The following is a 22,073-nucleotide window of genomic DNA, read 5'->3' on the forward strand; positions in this document are numbered from 1 at the left end:
GTTTTATATCCCTTTAAGATTTATGACTTATATATTTTAAGCAAATAAAAACATTAATTTAAGTAGTAATAACACGTCACTAAAGATTATTTTAGTAAACATTTCGTTAAATGTCGTTTTGTCTATGATAGTGTTGCCATAAAATGTTGTATTATGTACCAATTAAAATAAAACATGAAATAATTATATGTTTTAAAGTGCATTTTAATTGAAAAGAATGTTTTTTTAAATCTATCGTTGTTGTTTTAAGAGCTGCTGTATTTTGTACTAAAACATATTAAGTACAATAAACGATAATTCTAAATTGTATATTTGAGCGCTAAATACCCACTAAAAAGCATTAAATAATATTTTATAAAATTATCCTAGAAATTAGTAACTTATGGTAACTAAATTAATGTGGGTAGATTTTAAAAACCTTAAGTAGGAAAAGTAGATTTTTTTATTTTACATGTTATGAGATTTTAAATGGGATGAATAAATTATTTAGTAAGATTATAACTTAGCATGGATTGTGAGTTAAGTTAGTAATAAGTTATAAGAATTATAGAATTTTAGGGGTGTTAACGCGCTAATAATATTAAGACGCCTTTCTATATTTTCTGTTTTTATTTTAATTATTATTTATTGTGATTTATGTATTTTGTGACTTAAGCCATTTATTTTTATGAATTCTATACACAAAAAGATAAGATAAGATTTGTTGAATGTTTTCATTTTGTTTATATTATTATAATTTTTCAGATTTAGATTTACCAGTACTATTTTACGAGTTTCATTTGTAAATAGGCAGTTAAGTTTTGTTTCGTATAGACATAGTTATTATTGTTAAATAAATTTGTGTAACAATTAAAACATATATTAAGGCAACATTTTATAATATAAGGGTAAAGATGTATTAAAAAAAGGAACAATAACAATACGTAGTGTCTTTTTATAAAATCATTGAAACTTTCCGTTTTTTATTCTTTTCGATTGTCTTTTCTGACATTTTTATTATATTTTTATTTAAAACTAAAGATTTTTTTTAATTTTTTTTTCAAATTAAATTACTATTAATTTAATACATTTCAAATTTTCATAGATGCCATTCGAATTTGCGACAAAAACTTTAAAAAAAAAATTGGTCAAACATTTGTCAAACTAAAATTTAGTGATATATCGTATGGCAAATGTTGGTCCCAACACGTATTTGGTTCAGTTCACTCGACGTGTTCATGAAAGATGGACGCGTCGTCTAACTTACCGGAGCCGCATATCGACACGTCATCACCCACGCTCAAATCGTCTTGAGAACTGCTCATTCGAACTAGAAATAAAAAATAAAAAAGATAAATATTTTTTTATCATTCATATACAAAATTGAATTACATTTAAATTAACTGCATTTTTTACTAAGACATGCATTGATCAGACTCGAAGGATCATAATATATTTATTAATCTAAGGTCACGAAATAAAACATTATCATAGGAGTTAAAGTAACCATCCTATTTTATTTATATTATAAACTAGCTTTTACCCGCGACTTCGTCCGCACGGAATAAAAAGAAATGCACACAAGTTAAAAAAGTTCCTATGTCCGTCTCCTAGTTCTAAGCTACCTCCCCATCAATTTTCAGCTAAATCAGTTCGACCAATCTTGAGTTATAAATAGTGTAACTAACACGACTTTCTTTTATATATATAAGATGCGAAAGTTTAGATGTATGGATAGATGTTTGAAGGTATCTCCGGCACGGTACTACGGATCTTGATGAAATTTGGCACAGATATAGATCTGGAAAAACACATCTTTAATAAGTAAATAATAAATAACTATTTATGCGACTTTATCCAAGCCTATGTTACTTGGTGATAATGTAATTTTATAATGGCGAAAAAAAAATTTATATCAGTCCAGTAATTTTTGAGTTCATTTGTTACATACAAAAATACAAATCTGACTTTTGCTATTTGAAGGTTTTATTTCTTTTCAATCCTCACCCCTTCCTGTCTGTCGTCCATTGGCTGTCCTGTAGAGGGTACTCTCAAGGAACTGCAATCCGTTGTTATTTATTATATTGAAGCCGCACAAACGCTCGATTTGCTTCCATCGATGCATTCTCTCCTAAAAACAAAAAAAAGATTATAAGTAAGAATATAGTTGTTATTGTGCTAAGGGTGGCATTTAATATCTATATTGAGTTTAAATGTCCATTTCCACTTAGTAGCAGAGCACATTACTTTTATAACAATGGCTAGTGAAAATAGACACTAAGATAAACAGAAGGACTTTTGCTTTGGGATTATTTTTTTCTATTAGTTCTAGATCTACTTTGTGGTTTCCATTTTTTTTTTATTTAAATGACTTCTTCGACTGTTTTTTTTTTTTGACTTTCGTCTCTATATATAATGAAATTGGTTTATCTGGATGTAATTATCTTGACCTATAAGTAAAAATAAATTAAAAAATTATGTCTTTCCGGAAGTCACATTTGTTCCGGGTAATCTCCGGAACGGGTGAAACGATTTTTATAGAACTTTCACTGGGAGGTAGCTAGTATATGTAGGCATGTTATAGACTACTTTTTTTTTTCAATAAACTGATTAGAATTTGTTAAATAACCTGTAATTCCTGAGTGACCTCGTTGAGAGCGGTGCGAGCCTCCACAATGGAGCGGTCCACGTCGTCTATTGACTTGCCGTGAGTTGAAACAAACGCGCCAACAAGACTCGACCTCTTCTTACGTAACTTCTCACACTGAATACATAAAACAACATTAAGGCATACTAAATCAAATATACCTATTTATCTTGTTAATGGATGGATGGATGTTTGTTAAAAGGTCTGAAAGAAAACATAGACTAGTTAAGATTATTTTTTTTAGTTCCGCGCGGACGAATCGCAGGAAAAAGTAAGTCGGTTATAAAACAAAAAGTATTAGAATTGATTCCATTTTAAAGTCGTCAACTTTATTCGTATTTGTCATGTAAAATTTAAATTCAACTGTAGTCACTTTTGTTATATATAATATAATCATTCTCTCTTCTATCTATATATATAAAAGAAAGTCTTGTTAGTTACACTATTTATAACTCAAGATTGGTCGAACTGATTTAGCTGAAAATTGATGGGGAGATAGCTTAGAACTAGGAGACGGACATAGGAACTTTTTTTATCTTGTGTGCATTTTTTATATTCCGCGCGGACGAAGCCGCGGGTAAAAGCTAGTATGAAATAAAAATGATACAATAACAGAACAGAGAGACCAAGACATGACTCTCGCTTATAGAGTTCTCTCACTAAAACGACTTTCTCGCTTATAGAGGTCGTCCGTCGTGACCAGACAATGACTCGTTTAATCACTTAGGTTATACTGTTATATACAAGGTATACTCACGGCTTCTCTCGCCTGTTGTAATTGTAGATCAGCTTGTTGTTTCTTCCGCAAGTAGGAGCGGTTCTCTACTTCGTGTGTGAGCTGCAACCACTGCTGCAGGCCGGGAGGTGGCGCCCAGCATCTGTCTTCTAGCTCACCCTCCGCACGACGGAGTTCCGCCCTTAACATCTACGTGGGAGAGTTGAAAATTGTAAGTCAACAATAATACCATCAACTCTACAAACGTCGAAATACAAGGTTCTATATCTAGTAAGCGAATGTGTGTCTTAAATTTTACTAATATTATAAATGAGAAAGTTTGGATGGATGGATGGATAGATGTTTATTTGAAGGTATCTCCAGAACAGCTTAACGCATCTTGATAAAATTTGGTACAGATGTAGAACATAGTTTGGAAAAACACATAGGCTAATTTAAAAAAAAAACTATTTTTTATTTCCGCGCAGAGTCGAGGGCAAAAGCTAGTATTACATAATTTACAATTTATGAAATTTGATTTTTCACTATGTAATAAAGGAATCGATTAAAGGTAGGCAACGCATCTGCAATTGCGGATGTCTATGAGCCGCGGTCGCTACGCTATTTCGGCGAATTCAGGTGACTGCTTACTCGTTTGCCACCTTAAAATAAAAAAACAAATAAAATGAAGTTTTCAACTTATTTTCTTACATATTAATGTAAGAAAATAATCGTCGTAACGATGTATGAGAAATATATTTTTATTTACTCACTTCAATTTCAGCTTTGAGCGTGGACACCTCCAGGTCTGAAGAGGCGGAGTTTAGTAGGGGCGTGTCTCCCGCCTCCCGCAACTTCTTTTCTAAGTTACGTTTCTCTGTTGTGACGCTCTCCTAAAATATAAAATATTACAACATGTAATGAAACAATAGTAATAATAATAATAATAATAATAATAATCAATTTATTTGCCAGAATATGGTACAAATGGTGTTACATGATTAGATGAACAAACATATTCTGCCACGTATGGCATGCAAATATTATATTGAATGCAAATTTAACCTTATTATATAAAATCATATTAGTAGGATTATTTTAGTCATTAATTATTTATTTATTATTAGGTCAACATTTTGTAAATTGTCAGCTAGGAAGTGTTCAACACTATAATAGCATTTATCCAACAGCAGATTAAATAATTGATTTTTAAACCGTGTAAAAGGCAATTGTACAATATTTGAAGGTAAATTATTAAATATCATGATACACATACAATAAACATTTTCCTTAAATAATTTTAGCTTTATCTGAGGTAAACGCAGTCTATTTTTATGTCTACATCGGCTATATGTACTATCGCTAAATGTTTCAAAAAATTGAGGGTGTTTTTTCACAAAGATACATATTTCTAAGATGTATAGGCAGGGCAACGGTAAGATTTTATGTCTTTTAAAAAGTGGTTTGCAACTATCTAAGAAGTGAGTACCACATATTGCTCTGATACATTTTTTCTGAGCTTTGAAAACTTTATCTGCCTCTACTGAATTACCCCATATTATTATTCCGTATCTCAGAATTGATGATATGTAAGCGTGGTAGGCTATCAGTGCAGTGTTTATGTTAACTATTTGCTTTATCCTCTTTAGTAGATAGACAAATCGATCTGTTTTATTGACAATTTTCTCTATATGTGGTTTCCAACTGCAATGTTTGTCCACGGTTATACCCAAAAATACACAATCGCTAACACTTGAAAGTTGATTATTTTTGTAATGAATGTTTAATTCGGTTGTGTGTGATTGCAGTGTTTGAAATTGTATAATATTAGTTTTATTCATATTTATTTTAAGATTATTTTGTTCTAACCAGTTAATAGCCTTATCTAAAGTACTAGTAATTTCTTTTTCTAAGTGTGCTTGGTTTTCACATTTTATTATTAATGTAGTGTCATCAGCAAAAAGTATACAATCTTTGTTAACTGCATCAGGGAGGTCATTCATGTATGTATATGAGGAAAAGAAGCGGAGCTAATATACTTCCCTGAGGTGTGCCACAATTGTTTTGTCTAAAATTGGATCTGAAAATTTTTTGTTCGCATTGGTTAGTTTTTGTTATTTCTACACATTGTTGTCTATTCTCTAAATAGCTTTTTATCCATTCATTAGCTTTCCCGCGTATACCGTAAGAGGAAAGCTTTAGTAGAAGAGTTTTATGGCATACAAAATCGAAAGCTTTCGTCATGTCTAGGAATATACTACAGACTTTAGTTCTGTGATTAAGACTCTCAGTTATCTGTTTAATCAGTGAAAAACATGCTAAAGTAGTGGAGCTATTTTTCCTAAATCCAAATTGTTCCTGTTTAAGTAAGCTACATGATGTCATGAAGTGTTCCACCTTATAATACATAACCTTTTCAAAGATCTTCGACAATATAGGTATTAATGTTATCGGGCGATAGTTGCCCATTTCAGTTCTTTTTCCTTTTTTATACAGAGGCTTGACAATTGACTTTTTTAATCGTTCTGGGAAAGTACCTTCCGTTAAAGATAAATTTATTATATGGGCTAGGGGGTTAGCGAGACTAGTTGCGCATTTTTTAAGTACTTTAGTGCTTATGTCATCATAGCCTGTAGAGTTGGTATTTTTTAGGGTTAGGATAATTTTATAAATATCTATGTTATTTACCGGGGTTAGGAATATAGTTTTTGGATTTTCCGGGATAATTGAGTTTACTACTTTATTACTATGTACATTTTGATTATTATTGGTTAAGGAGATATAGTAGTTATTAAATAGTTCGCATATTTTATTAGGATCATTATGTAGTTTATTGTCAATTTCAATAGAGTCTATTTCGGAATTGGATGTTATGTTATTTGTGTTCTCTTTGATTAAATGCCATGCTGCTCTACACACGTTTTTAGATTTTCTTATATATTTTAGGCTGGCTATTTGTTGCGCTTTGTATATACATTTTTTTAGAATTTTAGTATAATTATGATATATAATTTTATTGCGTTTTTTATTATGCCTACATAAATGATATTTAAGATATAATGTCCTTTTCTTAATACAGCTGCGTTTGATGCCTTTTGTTAATCCTCTGTTTTTTACATTTTTTCCAGTGACTTTAACTTTAATGATAGGGAAACATAGATTGTAGAAGAGAGTTATGGTTTCATGTAGTGAGTCAAAAGCTTCATTTACTGTTTGGTAGTTGTATACCTCAGAAAAGGATAGGTTTGAAATGTAATAATTAAATTTTGCTATATTTTCTTCACTTAAATCTCTAACATTTTTAAACCAAAAACTTGAACTTTCTCGAATATTTCCGCCGATTTCTAAGTTTACTCTTACTGATTGTGCGGATTCGTGGTCTGAGAGAGCTAAGTAATGAAGTGCACTTTTTGTGTGTTGTATGTTACTTACTATGAGGTCTAGGCATGCGTTTTTCCGTGTTGGTATTTCTATGTGGTTCTTAAAGTTATTATTAGTTAATATGGAATTTAAAGTATCAGTATTTTTGTCTTTTTTTAATATATTTATGTTCCAGTCACCGCACATTATAATTTTCTTGTTTTTATATTTACACAGAGTAGTAGCGAGTAGTTCAAGAGAATTAAGGAATACTGTTGCATCTACTAATGGCGTTCTGTATATACATACGACAATAAGGTTTAGTTTTAATAATTCAATAGCACAAAATTCAAATTGGAGTGGGATTGGAGGAATTACATTACCTATTTCTTTGTATTGTAGATTATTTCTGATTAGGATGCATGAACCACCGCGCCTTTGGTTATTCCGAGAGAAAGATGATACTAACTTATAATTATGTATTTTAAGGTTTGATTCTGTACCCCGCTTAAGAAATGTTTCCGTGAAACATATTATATCGATTATACCTAACTCCTTTTGTAAGTCTGTTAGAGCTATTTCAATAAGTTCTTGTTTATTTAATACTCCGGCAATATTCTGATGAATTAAAGTTATACTTTCTTGTTTAGTTGGTTTTACGAAATAATCGAGTATTCTTAGATTCGGATACTTTTGTTACCTTTTTAAAATAATTTGTAATTTTAGTTTGTGTAAGGTTAGTTAATGTATTTGCTGTTGTATTTTGTGTTTGCGTGTTATGATGTTTGCGATTGATATATTTATGTTTGTACTTACTGAGGAATTCATTGTAATATTGTTGATAATCAATTTCAATACTCAGTTTTTGAGCTAGATATAAAACGTACTTCTCCCTGTGGGTCAATGTAGGATAGCGATTGATGTAGTATTTATATGAATTGTATATTTTTAGGTATTTACAATTATGATACTTTTGAGTTAATAGTTCTAGGTTATTATTTAACATATTTTTGTTTAGATAAGGATTATATTGAATATTTGTTACAAATACAGTATGAGAACGTAGTTTATATAATGCATTACATATTTCAGTCATAAATGTATAAGGTTGTTTATCATTTGATCCTAGTATTAACACTATAATATCGTTAGGAGTCAGCTGTTCAAGGAAGTCATCATTGCAGCTGCTTAGAATTTGTGTGCTGGTTGCGTTGGGTTTAATAATAGACGTGATGTTATACTTATCGTTCCATTTGTTTTGTCTTCTCTGTATCATATTTTTACATAGGCCACGGGCTTGTTGATCTCCTAAGATTATAATTTTCTGCTTATCATGTGCACATCTGCTTGGGTCTTTATAGTCTGATTGTTGGGCTCCTAGTGTATATGTCTGTGTTTCTTTTTCCGTGGTGCAGATGATGGTTTCGCCAGGTAATGTGTTATTACAATTATTATTATCCTTTTCAACTATAATGTTATCCAGAGGGACGTTTTCGGCTTGTGGGGATTTTGTGGATTTCTTCTTGTGTTTTTTCTTCTGTGTACAGTTCTTAGGGTTAGGTGAACCGTAAACATCTTTAAATTGGGTTATTATCAATTGTTGTTCCATAGTCTGCTGTTTAAGTTCATTATTTTCTTTACTCAAAATTTGTATCTCATTATGTGCACTTTGTAGATCGTTGCTTAATTTTTCTATTTGTTCTCTGAGTAATTCTGTATCATTTCGATCGGTACCTTCCAGATCCTGTGAGCCTATGGAGTGTTGGCTTGATGTTGTTGAGCCGTATGACAAGTTGAGTGAGTCCGTCGATGGTAAAGATTTTATGATGCGGTTTCTTCGAAAGGTTATATTATCTAAGCTCGTATTTTGATTTTCCATTTTATATTACTTACGTTACGTTACGTAAGACATTAATCTAGAGTTTCGACGATAAAAAATCAGTCAGACTGTTTAAGTTATAGGAATTCACAATAGACTGAATCTATTTTTCTTCTTAATTTCGGTTGAATTCAATGGAAATGAGAAATAATATTTTCACATTTCACTGGCTGAAAAGATAAATATCTATAGATTTATTTTGAAACATTTCAGTGTTGAAATTGATGATAAAAATATGTCTATTTTCAATAAGTCTGTGATTACAGTCTTATAAAGGTAAAATTGTTTAGACAGGTATAATTTCTCATTTCCACTTAATTCGACTATAGTTACAATGATACTGTGGAAAGACGTTCATAATATAAATAACCAACGAAGGATAAGTTCTATAAAAGACGATTAATAGAAAGTAGAGAAAACTGAGATAAAGCAAAATTTTCATTTGATGCGTGTCATTTATATTTCTTTATAGTGATGATGCAAGCTATGGTAAGTGATTTCATACAATTTGAACTCTTCTTCCAGGAAATATAAACCGTAATTGGCTCTCAAATTAACACGTTCACACTACGTATGTAAAACACATGTCTAGTGTTTCTTAGAAATATATGAAAGACATGAAGTTTATCTACAAGTAATTGATAAGTGATAAAAATCTGGTATTTAACGAATTTGTTTGAATTGTTTCTCAGTGCTTGCCTAGTATATATAATTACTTAAACATTTGTAAGTTTGTGCTGTGTGCACTTTTTTATTTTCTGTGTGGCAATAAATGTTTTCTTACCTGTTCCAAGCGCGCTTTTTCGAGCTCCTTCTGCATATCATCGAGAGCCATCTCAGCCTTTCTTAGCTGTTCCATGTCACGAAGCATCCTTTGCACCTGTGTACGGCTGGCGCGGCCCGCCCGCAGCGCCGCCCACCCGCCAACCACCGCGCCCAACAGCAACGACGCGAGTAGCCAGTCCTTCCATCTACTGCCTTCTGACAAATAATATAGTGCCCGTTTAGTTTAGAACATTTATTTTATTTTATGTACGAAAAGGGTAAAATCCTTACTAATATTATAAATGTGAAAGTAACTCTGTCTGTCTGTCTGTCTCGCTTTCACGCCAAAACTACTGAACCGATTTAAATGAAATTTGGTACACAGATAGTCTAGAGCCTGAGAAAGGACATAGGCTATATTTTAACGCGAAAAAGGGGTTGTAAGGGGTTGAAAGTGGGGGTGAAAGTTTGTATGGAATTATTGTCATTTTTGCAGTTAGAAGCTTGAAACTTATTTTTAAGGCAGCTAATTTGATATAAATGAATATTAAATTCAACGTCTGAAAAAATGTTACCCTCAAGGGTGCTAAATAAAAATAGGGAATGAAATTTTGTTTGGGAATATTTTAGACATTTAGTGCGGTCCTGAAACACCTCTCTCTATGTTCTTCTACATCCATACATCAAATCATAGCACGTCGGTTAAGTAAAACAATGAGCCTTAAAAAATTCTAACCGAAGACAGAATTTCACGCTGACGAAGTCGCGGGCACTGCTAGTTTTAAATAAATCGCTAATTTATTAGAAAATTTTTCAATTGAAACCAAATGAGCAAAGGATTCCTTTTATTTTAAGGGCAAATTGGACAACAAATGGTTGATACACAGATTAATACAATGCAACTGATGTTATCAACATTTTAAAAATTTACTCTATAAAGACATTCGAAATTTTTAATAGAGATGCTACAAAGGGAGTTCTGTGGCGCTATGTAGTTTTATAATAGAAACCAATACACATAAATCGGGAGGTCTAAATAATGCCTGTCATAAATAATCTTAGTTATTAATTATTTAATTGATCTAATCCAAACGCTGCACGTGAGTGTACATTCTTAACGCGGGCTGTTTCCACTGTTAATTAAGTACACGTGACTAATTAACAATACGAAATAACGATATCTAATAGATTTTAATACAGTTTATTGTATTTGTTAGCTTATACGACCGCAAAAGACGATTTCAACTACAAATTTTCGACCGATTGAAATGTTCACAAAACAAAAGCTATTGTATTTTCAACATAAGGAAAATTGTACGTACAGTAAATAATTTATTCTTTTTCCTGTCGAATAGTTTAAAAACTTTGTGAACCCTGTGGCCATGTATATTTCATAAGTCACATTGAATAAACTAAAGGTAATAGTCCTTTTATTGTGCCATCCTCTTAACCTCCTGATACGACAATAAATGCTAGTGTCTGTATGTATTATAGAAGAATAAAAAAAAAAAACATATTTCACGAACATGGTATATTTGATTTGCTTATTACGAAAATCCACTTAATAATATTTTTATCTGTCTGTATGTCTTGCTACACATACCTAACACAATTTTTACGGTAGACGTTTAAGCTAAACTTTTTTTTACCATCATCGTCCAAATCCAAAAACCGTCCACTGATCAGCAAATAAATTAAATACGAAACAGCCAGTGCGACCCAAGTCTCAAACACCATAATATTTTCATCACGTAAAAATAAAACACTATTTTATTATTTCATATTCACCAACCGTTTCACTATTTGGTCATTATTTTCAACGATTGTTTTTTTTTTTTGAGGCAAAGGTCATGTGTCATGGAGCCATAAAATAATACACGATCGAAACTTGAATATGAGGCAAAGGTAAATTGTCATTGAGCCATCAAAAAAATAACACGATTAAAAAAACTACGGACGTGAGGTTAAGGTAAATTATCGTGGAGCCATTAAAAAAACTAATATTACACGATCACAAGCGCGGATGTACGAACAATACTTGTTACTGAATGAGGCTAAATCACACTTTGCACTGTGATGTAACATTATTGTAACCACAAATTGCGGTCTATAGCGCAATTTTAAAACTTTTAAATTACCTCAAATCTGGTTATTTTCGAATTATACATATAGTTGCAAATGTTTTGAATGACTATCCTGTGAACGAAATAAACCGTTTTGAGTTACTTCGATTTTCATATAGGTACCTATAGTCAAATTCAAAGTAAAAGAGAAATTATAACAAACAATTTTATAAGGTTGTAATTACGGACTTATTGAAAACAGACATGTTTATACCATCAATATCAACACTGAAACTTTACAAAATAAATCCATAGACATTAAATGACACTATCAGCCAGTGAAATGAGTAAGTATAAATCTCATTTTAATTGAACTCAACCATAAAGTTAGCTAATTTACCGTTTTGTTACCACATTGTAAATTTGAGGATAATTAAAATTTTGCTATAGAGGCAAGTAGAGTAGCAAATAATTTTCGCACATTCAGTCGTATGTAGGTGCCATAGTAATTTCCTGTCGTAGTTGTTGAATTTTTTCTATTTCCGGTTTCAGTCCGGACTCGTGGTGGCCCTATTATGTATGATTTAATAACGCGTTACGAGCAACTAGATATGTTGCGACGAGACATTGTTCGCCCACGTCACTTGCCGCAAACTGCCTCGCGAAAACCATTAATTAGGCACATAAATACGACAGGTACAGGTGTCGACGACTCTAATGGGTACACACCTTTATTTATACTTGTATTCAACAGTTTCTTAGTCAACAGGAGTCAAAAATCTTACTAATATTATAAATGCCAATGTTTAGAAGGATGGTTAGATGGATGTTTGTTAGAAGGTATCTCCCGACAGAATCAATGGATTTTGATGAAGTTTTTGACAGATGTAGAATATAGTTTGGAAGAACACATAGGCTACTTATTACGTTTTTTTTTTTTAATTCAGCGCGGACGGAGTTGCGGACGACAGCTCGAGTTAATCTGCCTTCCTAAACAACTGAATAGATTTTCATGATATTTTGGTAAGATATTCTAAGAACGCCAAAAAAAATGTACTTCATTTTGAATTGAAACTTTTTGCGTGCTCTGTAACATTGACATGTTGACTTGACCAACGCATTCCGTAGTCAACTTGTATTTTACCTAAAAAGATTATGTCTTCTGTTAGTGTTGAACAAAATTTATTCACGTATGAACGGTTACTTCGCATAACAATGTGTTGAACAAGATTAATTCGTGTAATTAAGTACAATTAGAGCAATTACCGTGAAATTATATACGCCTGAGAAAAGAATAGCACCAAAATAATTCAACTGAACAAAGACAAAAAGTTTTAATTTGGTATACTTTTGAAATGATTGACGTAAACTATAGAATACAGTCGAAGCTGAATAAGCGAGAGTTCTGGAGACCGCGATATTGATCTCGCTTATAGAGTTTCGCTCTAACCCGAGTTTCTCTCGCTTATGGGACTAGACCATGACTTTCGCTTATATAGATTTCTCGCTTATCCAGAATGTATTTTTTCTTTGATAGGCTTCTAAGGTGGAGATTAAAATAAGAAGGTGTAAATAAATTTTGAAATTTCCTTATTATAAGATGGGTTTCTATTGTGTCTGTTTACTCTATTTCGCGGTTGCCTGTAGGGTTGCCAGGTCACCAAACCTAATAGCCGGACAGACCAGCCAGTTTGACCGGACATTTGGGTAGAAAGGCCGGATACGACTGTCAGTCGACTCTCATCGCCGGCGCTCGGCCACTCGTTTGCGCAATGTAAAAAGCCTAACAAAAGCCGGACAACCCGGACACTGTTTATTTTGGCTGGACAAGCAATCAAAAAGCCTACCTATGTCCGGCTTTATCCGGACGCCTGGCAACGCTAGTTGCCTGCAAGATATTTTTGCACATGTGTCTTGACAGTGTAACTCGTGTAAGGTCTCGTATTCTCAGTTAAATGTGAAATTAATTTATTGCTTAATCGTGTATGTAATAATCGTTAATAAAGTATAACTAAATGTGTTACCGACATTGTGTTCTAATCGTTTTGATCGTTTTCGCATTTGATAGTCACTTTATTTAGACCAAATATAAGGTAATCAAAGTATGTATTCAAAATTAATACAACTGAATAATCATTATCTACACCATTGGAACAAAGCAAGGTGACAATTTTTTTTTACAGAATTGTGTCAGTATAGACACACATATAATAATTTCTCTCTTGACAATATTTTTTTTCAATATTTTTCGTAAATAGTAACTTAAATTCAAAGTATAATTTAAGATTTATACATTACCTAAATGTAATTTTTTACATTCGAACATTGGTTAATGTCAAGTCATGTCGTGAGCACTTAACTACGAGTTATAAAAAGTGGGTTTATTACTCGAACGCCTCGACACGATGTTTGTTTGGATAATAACATCATTTTTAAAGCGTCTTAAAATATTTGCAATTTATCTAAGGGCGCCTTGTATTATTTAGTAGATTTACTTCCGCACTCAGAGTCTTTAAATGACCGATAAGGAAATCTCTTAATATAGATTTAATAGGGGAAATCTACAAAAACGATTGTGTAAATTACCTTTAAATTCAGTTATAAGTTAGTCAAAGAAGTTAAAAGGTGCACAGAAAAGGTAATAAGAGACAGAGATAAAGATAAATAGGAGGTAGGAAAAGGGAATATTCTTACGTATGGTTTGCCTGCACATAATGTACATTAAAGAATTAAAGTCTATTAAAATTGTTTATATATTTTTAATTAATAATAACAGAAATAACGTAACTTTATTCGGTATCGTTCAAAAAAATAACCGAAGAGATCATTGCAATATTCGCCACTGCAGAAAATTATCAAGATTTAAATGCCAAGTATTATATTATTTTGGAATGAATATTGGTACTCAATAGGGAAATATTAATTAATTAATTATTACATAATAAATCTATTTCAATTAACAAAGATCGAACTTTGATGATTACATTTGAATCATGTTTTGATTGAATAGTATTTCAAGGCCTAAATTAAACATACTGTAAGAACACTAACACCTGCAATGCAGCGGTTTGGAGATCATAGATTTCCTTTTGGCACTCTCTAGTTTCTACATACATCTATAATTGATGATCAGGTATTATCAGATTCAAGCTTCATCGCAGCTAGTAGTTATATACATGTCTACTCGGGACAGATCTCACTTTCTTTTACCTCATTGATATCTAAAAATGTGTTCTACTCAAACTCTCGTGCAATATTCCGAGCCACAATAAGGTTTGGATGGCATTGTACTAATTATAAATTGTTTTTGTTAGTGTTCACAATACTATTCTATAAATTGATGTCACAGACTTAATGTAATAAAATATAATTTTATAATTAGTAACAAAAATATATATTGTAATCTATATTAAATGCAGCCGATAGTTAAAAGCCGTAGACAAAATTAATACATATTTCGTGTTTATAAGAAAGCTTTTACCTTGAACTAAAATTAGTAGATATAATGAAACTAGGAGTTATCTAAATCTTACTAATACAAATGTTTGAATGGATGGATGTATGTATGGATGAATGTTAGTTTGAAGGTATCTCCAGAAGGGCTCAACAGATCTCAATAAAATTTGGCACAGATGTAGAACATAGTCTGGAAGAACACATAGGCTTATTACGTTTTTTTTATCCTGCGTGGACAGTCATGGGCGACAGCTAGTCTAGTTATAAATGTAGCCTATGTAACGCGGGGATAGTGTAGCTTTTCAACAGTGAAAGAATTTTTTCAAACCGGTACAGTATTTACGTAGCCTATTCAAACAAACAAACAATCAAATCTTTATAATATGAGTAATAAGATAAAAATGAAGGTGTACAATAGGAAACGGGGACTTACCTTTCGGAGGTCCGAATAATACAACATCCATAGCCTTGAGTGCGAGCTTCTGTTTGTGTATAGGGTCCTTAATACCAAGGACATTGCTCAGGTATTGCATGTTGTTTACCGCCAACCTAAATAATATATAAGGTTTATTTTTTCATATTACAAGGTAAAAAACCAGTGATCGACCATCAGATGTTGCTAGTAGAAAAACATAGCAAAGAGATTCAAATATATCATCTCACTAATATTATAAATGCGAATGTTTGGATGGATGGATAGATGTTTGTTAGATAGGTATCTTGAGAACGGCTCAACGGATCTCGATGAAATTTGGCATAGATGTAGATCATAGTCTGATAAAACACACAGGCTACTAGTTAAGTTTTTTTTCATCAGACATAAGAAGGGTAGTATAGTTATAGAGAGGACATTAGAAAAACTTATTAGATAGACTTTTCTTCTGAAATTTTAATCATATCAGCAGTAGCGCTTTCGGTTAAGGAATTGTAAATGCAATCAAAGTAATTAACTCAATTAATTAAGAGCTACGGTGGTATAGGGGTAGAGCACTTGACTTGTAATCTGCAGATCCAGGGTTCGAATCCCGCCATGTACAAATGTGTTTTTCGATTCTCGATTTACATATGTGCATTTATCCGACGTTCTTACGGTGAAGAAAAACATTGTGATGCAACCTGCACATATCTGAGAAGAAATTCAAAGATATGTCAATCAACCCGCGCTAGACCAGTGTTGTTGACTATGGTCTAGTCACCCCAAATTAGGGTAGGCTCCGAGCCCTTGAGTGGGGACGTATAGTGGACTGATGATCATGATTCGTCGTCAAAAGAAATCAGAAATAATAGTAGCTTTCGCTACAATATTGAACGCATTGAAAATAATTGAACAATGATAACGACACAAAATAGTGAGCTGATGATGATGATGATGAAAGTAACTTACGAATTGGGCGATAGATACCCTGATAGAATATCAGGTCAGTTAAAAATATTATGGGTTCTGAAATATATTATTTAGATAGAATATAACATGTTACACAGATATCTGTAACATCGATAATCTTACTAATATTATAAATGCATATGTTTGGATGAATGGATGTTGTTTGAACGTATCTCCAGAACGGCTCCACGGATCTCGACTAAATTTGGCACAGATGTAATTCATAGTGTGGAAGAAGACAGGCTACTTATTATGATTTTTTTAAATTCCGCGCGGACGGAGTCGCAAGCGACAGCTAGTTATTCATATATGTGGCTTGTATATACGCTATTATTTTACATAACAATACTATTTATCAACAGAGGGAGCTTTATACAACTTTGTGAAATGTTTTATGACAAGTCAATACAGTACAGTCCGCGTGTCCATCTTGACATTTGAGATAGATCCAGTGGTTTTGAGCTGAGCTGAGCCGAGATTGAGCTCAAAAGTTGAGTTCGTAAATTCAGTTCTATTTATTCTTAAATATCTTTGTTTAATAGGTTGCGTATGCCCGAGAGTAAGAGCATGGGTATTATTGGCTAGAGATGGGCAAGTATTAAAAAAGGAAAATTTCCTTTTCCTATACGCTCCAGACAAAAGGTGTTAGGGGAAAGAGAACTATAGTTGAATCTCTAGCGCCACTCCATCACATGAAACGGTTGATCAAACTAATGCTGTTATGGACTTCACCTTTAGTATTACCAATAGATCGGTAGGCCGATCGGTCCAACGGGAAAAACCTAATTCATATGAATAGAACAGAAGTAATTTTTATAGTGATAGAGTCTGCGACAATACACATTGGATGTGGTATTCAGTTTTCCCCTGAAATTCTTTATCAGCTCAGCTCACTATACGTCACCACTGAGGGGCTCGTCGAAGACTAACCTTAGGGGTGACTAGGCCATAGTCAACCACACTGACCCAGTGCGGGTTTTCTTCACACATATCATTGAATTTCTTCTCAGATATGTGCAGCATCACAATGTTTTCCTTCACCGTAAGAACGTCGGATTAACGTACATATGTAAATCAAGAATGGAAAAACACATTGGTACATGTCTGGATTCGAACCCAGGACCTGCAGATTGCAAGTCAAGTGCTTAATCCCTGAGCCACCTCCGCACTCATTCTTCAGATCTATTACACAATATAACCACGCTTTTCATTCTCTTAAAAAAAATAACACTAATGTTCTTATACATATTAACCTCCATAAGCAAGAAACTCGGGTTAAATTGAAACATGCATAAACGAGAATTATTGCAGTGCCTTGAACTATCTTTATTCAGGTTCGACTGTACATGTGTTAAGACAGTTAAAATTGATGGTAAGCATGATAAAACTGATTTTTTACCTGGGTAATGTGGCTCCAGTGATCTTGTGCTGCAAGAATAAAGATCTGTACTGCGGGAGATCTACTGACTGGGACAACCATTCCACCGTTTGTTCTGTAGTCCAATTGTGAACCTGAAAGTAAACATAAAAGTTACAGTTAATATTTGTGTTAAAAACAAGAACCTAAATTAGATTTGTTTATAAACAGAAGACAAATTCTACCAACTATCAACTATCCACATTTCCTGACGTATTTATTAGAACAAAAAGATCGTTATTTATCGTTATAATTTTAATCAAAAACCATAGTTATTTTATTGAAGAGTCATCGACAACTTTTCTACTAGGGTCTCTCTTTAATTTTACGCTGAAAAAAAAAAAACAATGTGAATGTAGGCTTCAAATTCACTAGCTACTTCTAACAAACGTACAGTTATAATTTCTATATATGTATTTGATTTTTTGTTGTTTTATATCCAGTATTTTTGTGTCATTAGTTTTTAATTGTATTTTAAGTGTTGAAGTATCTTTGAACAGATTAAATGACTTACTATTATTTTAAATCTTTAAAAATTAATATTTTAATAGTATTTAACTGACCTCTGATCTAAGCCAGGCCTCCCACAACTCTTTAACAGAGATGTGCATATCATCATTGTGATGGAAGGCGCGCTGCCGCTTTTCATAGCCGCTGTCGTACTGCAACTCCTCACGGAGGAACTGGAACGCAAGGGAAAAACATCATCAGTTCAAGATGTTATTTTAGGGTCATAGTTAATACCCATTTTTACAAAACAAAACGTAATTAAAAACATTTCCGGATAAATGTATCCGTTAGTTAATGAGCTATCAGTATTATTTAATATTACTTCAATACATTCATACATACACTCAGACATTTCAGATGAAAATACATATGTATGAAATAGAGCAATGGCCGTTAGTATAAAATCTGAGGTTTTGCAATGCAACCAATACTCAGGCTGAAATTTATAGTCGGTACTTGGACTTTGCTTAGACTTATCTTACGAGTTTGAAATTTATAATCACATGCTAAGCTTACCTTAGACGTTTGCTTAGCAAATGCTAAGTCACCAAAATCGTTGACTTAGCGAAATCTGACACGTTTCTCGACTACTTTTAAATTCGTATAATTTAAGCATCCGTAATTGCAGATACGTTGCCTACATATAATCGACGGAGGGACAGAAAGGGTATATTTCCCCTTCCTAGGCGTCCACTCTTCCGTCAAATCCGCTTCACCTTCCCATCATTTCCTTGTAAGAAAAGGGGGGAATAATGAAGAGGACTAAATTTAGGCCTCAGACACGCCCATTCATCAGACGAAACTAGGAGTTACTTCCATTTCCACCTGTCTTCTGTGTGATCGTGGTATTTCATCAGGCGAGCCGACCCATTCGTGTAAATGATGTTGTTGTTGCTGGTGTTTACCACTGTTCTACGATTTCGAAGGAGTTTACTAATATGCATTTGGCATTATATCAATATGAACTTGTCATTGTTATGGCTGTTTCGGAGTATGTGCGTACTTTGAACCTTTTTCATATATTTTGGATTCACCTGATGACCACTCCGTTTCCAAGGATTTTGTACCTGCCTACTCTTACAAATACTTCTTTCTCGTTTCAAAGGATTTCAATGTTGCTTACGACATGGATTGCTACAATAAAATAAACAAACAAAAACCATATTCTGAACATTTAAGAAGAAATATATTTATTAATAGTCCATGCAGGTTGTTAGTGCTACCCGATTATTCCAATTTGCGTATGTAGGTAGATAGGGAAACGTATAAATTGCAGTAGAAGTTGACTCAATTTTCTTGAAACTTTATTTATGATGATGTACGGTTTAGGTTGGCTTAAGCCTGGTAAATCTCCACAAACAGTCTACAACAGAAAGAAGAAAATTAGTACAAAAAATAATACCAAAGAAAAAGGTTTCTTCTAAAGTATACATGATTATTTTTATTAACAGAAAAATAAATATAGTATTACTTATTGCCGGTACTGATCATATTTACCTGTTGATGCGATGTTCCAAGCTTGTTAATTTTATCTATTCGAGACAATATCCTCAAAAATCCATTCGAAAATCTTTGTTTGTTTGTTAGCCAAATCCAAATGAAAGATAAAGTATGGAAAGTCCGTAAGAATACGGGTCCAGGGTAAACATCAAAGGATGGAATCTTTATATGTCCAGGTAGATAAGGCAACTTCCAGAAGAAATGCATAATATGATAGAAAAGATATTAACCTCAACAATAACAAAATCTATTTTATTTTGTTGTTATGGGTTTGACGTTGTCATTTACTTTGTCAAGTCAAATTATCTCGTTCCGTTCTACCGTATACCTAACCATAATTTTACAAAAGTGTTAATTAAAAAATGTTTATTTCGTCGTTTTGCTTATAATTTCGATAGCAAATTATAAATAAATGCAACTATTCGATTAAATTAATAAGTTAAATGATATATGGATCATGTATTTTAAATATATTTTTTCTAAATACTGAGAAGTACCAAGAAGATATTGTGCGAATAGAAACTTTGTAAAACTCTCTTGCTTAGCAAAATCACTGTTGCCACCTCGGCTACTTCAAAATGTGCTTAAAGACCTGTTATAATATGCCTAAATATACTATCTTTTTAACAAGTCCTCCAAGTATTAAATGTGGCCTATTAAAGTGGATCTGCTATACTCGTTGTTATGAATGCCGAACTAAATTATTATAAAAAATATATATTACCTTGTGATTTTTTGAATACGTCTAAAATGCATCATGTTCATTTTTAAATTTCATTTATATCTATATAAGTTAATATGGTAATAAAAATAATGATATATGCTAAATGAAGAAAAATGTGCTAAACGTAATAAAAATCTGCCTAATTTTGCATAAAATATGCTAAATTGGCAACACTGACAAAATCTCAGCCCAGAACGACTATAAATTCGAATCTGAGATAACTTTAAGCAAATGCTTAGATGAGTTTGCCATAAGATAAACCTAAGTCAAGTCGGAGCTAAGTCCGAGTACCGACTATAAATTTCAGCCTTAATCTTTCGTAAATAATAAGTTAAAATTTGATTTAAATGCTCTCAGTTCAATCAATTTTTTTACAAAAAACATAATACATTTCACATCGTACATACGCAGTCATTGAGAATTTGTTACAATTTAGACCGTAGCGTCAGGTGTGCTAGTTATTGAGCCAAGGGGACGTCAAATCAATTGCAAAGATGAAACGGCAGAAATAGATACCATCATTTACTACAACAAAATTATGTTATTTATTAAACATTATAATACATAATACATAATATTATACACATTATGTATTATGTATTTTGACTGTTGATATTTTATTATGAAAAATCTAGAATTTTTATGCGGTATCGAGACTATTAGTGCCTGAAGTACTATCGTAAACTGTTCCACTTTTTTAAAGATGGCAAACGAGTAAGCGGCCACCTCAATTCGCCGAAATGGCGAAGCGACCGCTGCCCATAGATATCCGCAATTGCAGATGCGTTGCCTACCTTTAATCGACGGAGAAGGAGACGCACAAAAGAGAATATTTCCCCTTTTTATGAGTCCTCTCCTCCATCATATCCACTTCTGCGTATCATCCTTTTATTATAAGAAAAGTGTGGAAAGGAAAAGAAGACTGAAATCAGACCTCAGGCCTTCAAAATAGGTGTGGTAATAATATAAAGAAAACAATTTTTTAGTTTTACATTATAATTTTGAGGAGTTCTTTAGCGCTTTGCTAAGAAAAACAAGACCGTGATTACTCAACAGTTAATTGTTTAAAAAAAATTGCTGTCTCAAATCAGATTTTTTAAACTTCAAATATATGCGGCAATCATGTGCTAGGTAAATTTAATTTTTGTTCGAGAAATTTGTCTAAGACTAGCCTTGAGTCGTTGGTCATTGACTCTTAATAGCATATTATTTAGTCTGTAGTTTAAATCTTTAACTGACGAATTTAAATTATTCTTATTCTGTTTATGAAACTTATACACTACCCATACCAAGGTCAGATGTGCCGTGTCAACAATTGTAAATGATTTTGCCTATATATAATATTGTTACGCCTGAAGGAAATAGTTGAAATAAGGCCAAGCGTTATCGCCGACATAATTATGCAATGAGATGTTGCATATTAATAATAATTATTCCAATAGAATGAATCGAAACGCAGCTGCAGATGTGAACTTGTATGAAACACTACGCCAAATATGTGCGTCGTTGCGTCATAATGTATGTTTACAAAAAAAACCACACGAACCGTTCAATGCTCATGACTTGCAAAATTCACTTTACTATTATTAAAAAATGAAATCCCAATATATCATGTCAGCCCGGTATCAAACGGTATATTTCCTAGCTATGACTGTCAAATCCTTTCACCTTGTC

The 22,073-nt window shown here is 32.6% G+C and overlaps 1 protein-coding gene across 4 annotated transcripts in view; it reads right to left on the minus strand.

Annotated features, from left to right (window-relative positions):
- Positions 1-22,073, minus strand: part of LOC106707312 (stromal interaction molecule homolog) — a 37,509-nt gene that overhangs the window by 2,862 nt on the left and 12,574 nt on the right. For 2 of the 4 annotated variants that reach the window (XM_045683490.1, XM_045683492.1), the window contains exons 3-11: positions 18,229-18,348; positions 17,648-17,760; positions 15,298-15,413; positions 9,365-9,558; positions 4,115-4,234; positions 3,384-3,551; positions 2,609-2,743; positions 1,987-2,110; positions 1,247-1,309 (exon numbers count right to left, since the gene is read on the minus strand). In XM_045683490.1, coding sequence (XP_045539446.1) covers positions 1,247-1,309; positions 1,987-2,110; positions 2,609-2,743; positions 3,384-3,551; positions 4,115-4,234; positions 9,365-9,558; positions 15,298-15,413; positions 17,648-17,760; positions 18,229-18,348 — 1,153 coding nt within the window. Of the gene's footprint in view, positions 1-1,246; positions 1,310-1,986; positions 2,111-2,608; positions 2,744-3,383; positions 3,552-4,114; positions 4,235-9,364; positions 9,562-15,297; positions 15,414-17,647; positions 17,761-18,228; positions 18,349-22,073 lie in introns of all 4 variants that reach the window. The other 2 variants (XM_045683491.1, XM_045683489.1) reach the window with 1 other exon arrangement.

This window comes from Papilio machaon, chromosome 22 (genome assembly GCF_912999745.1).
Source record: "Papilio machaon chromosome 22, ilPapMach1.1, whole genome shotgun sequence".
Taxonomy (NCBI): domain Eukaryota; kingdom Metazoa; phylum Arthropoda; class Insecta; order Lepidoptera; family Papilionidae; genus Papilio; species Papilio machaon.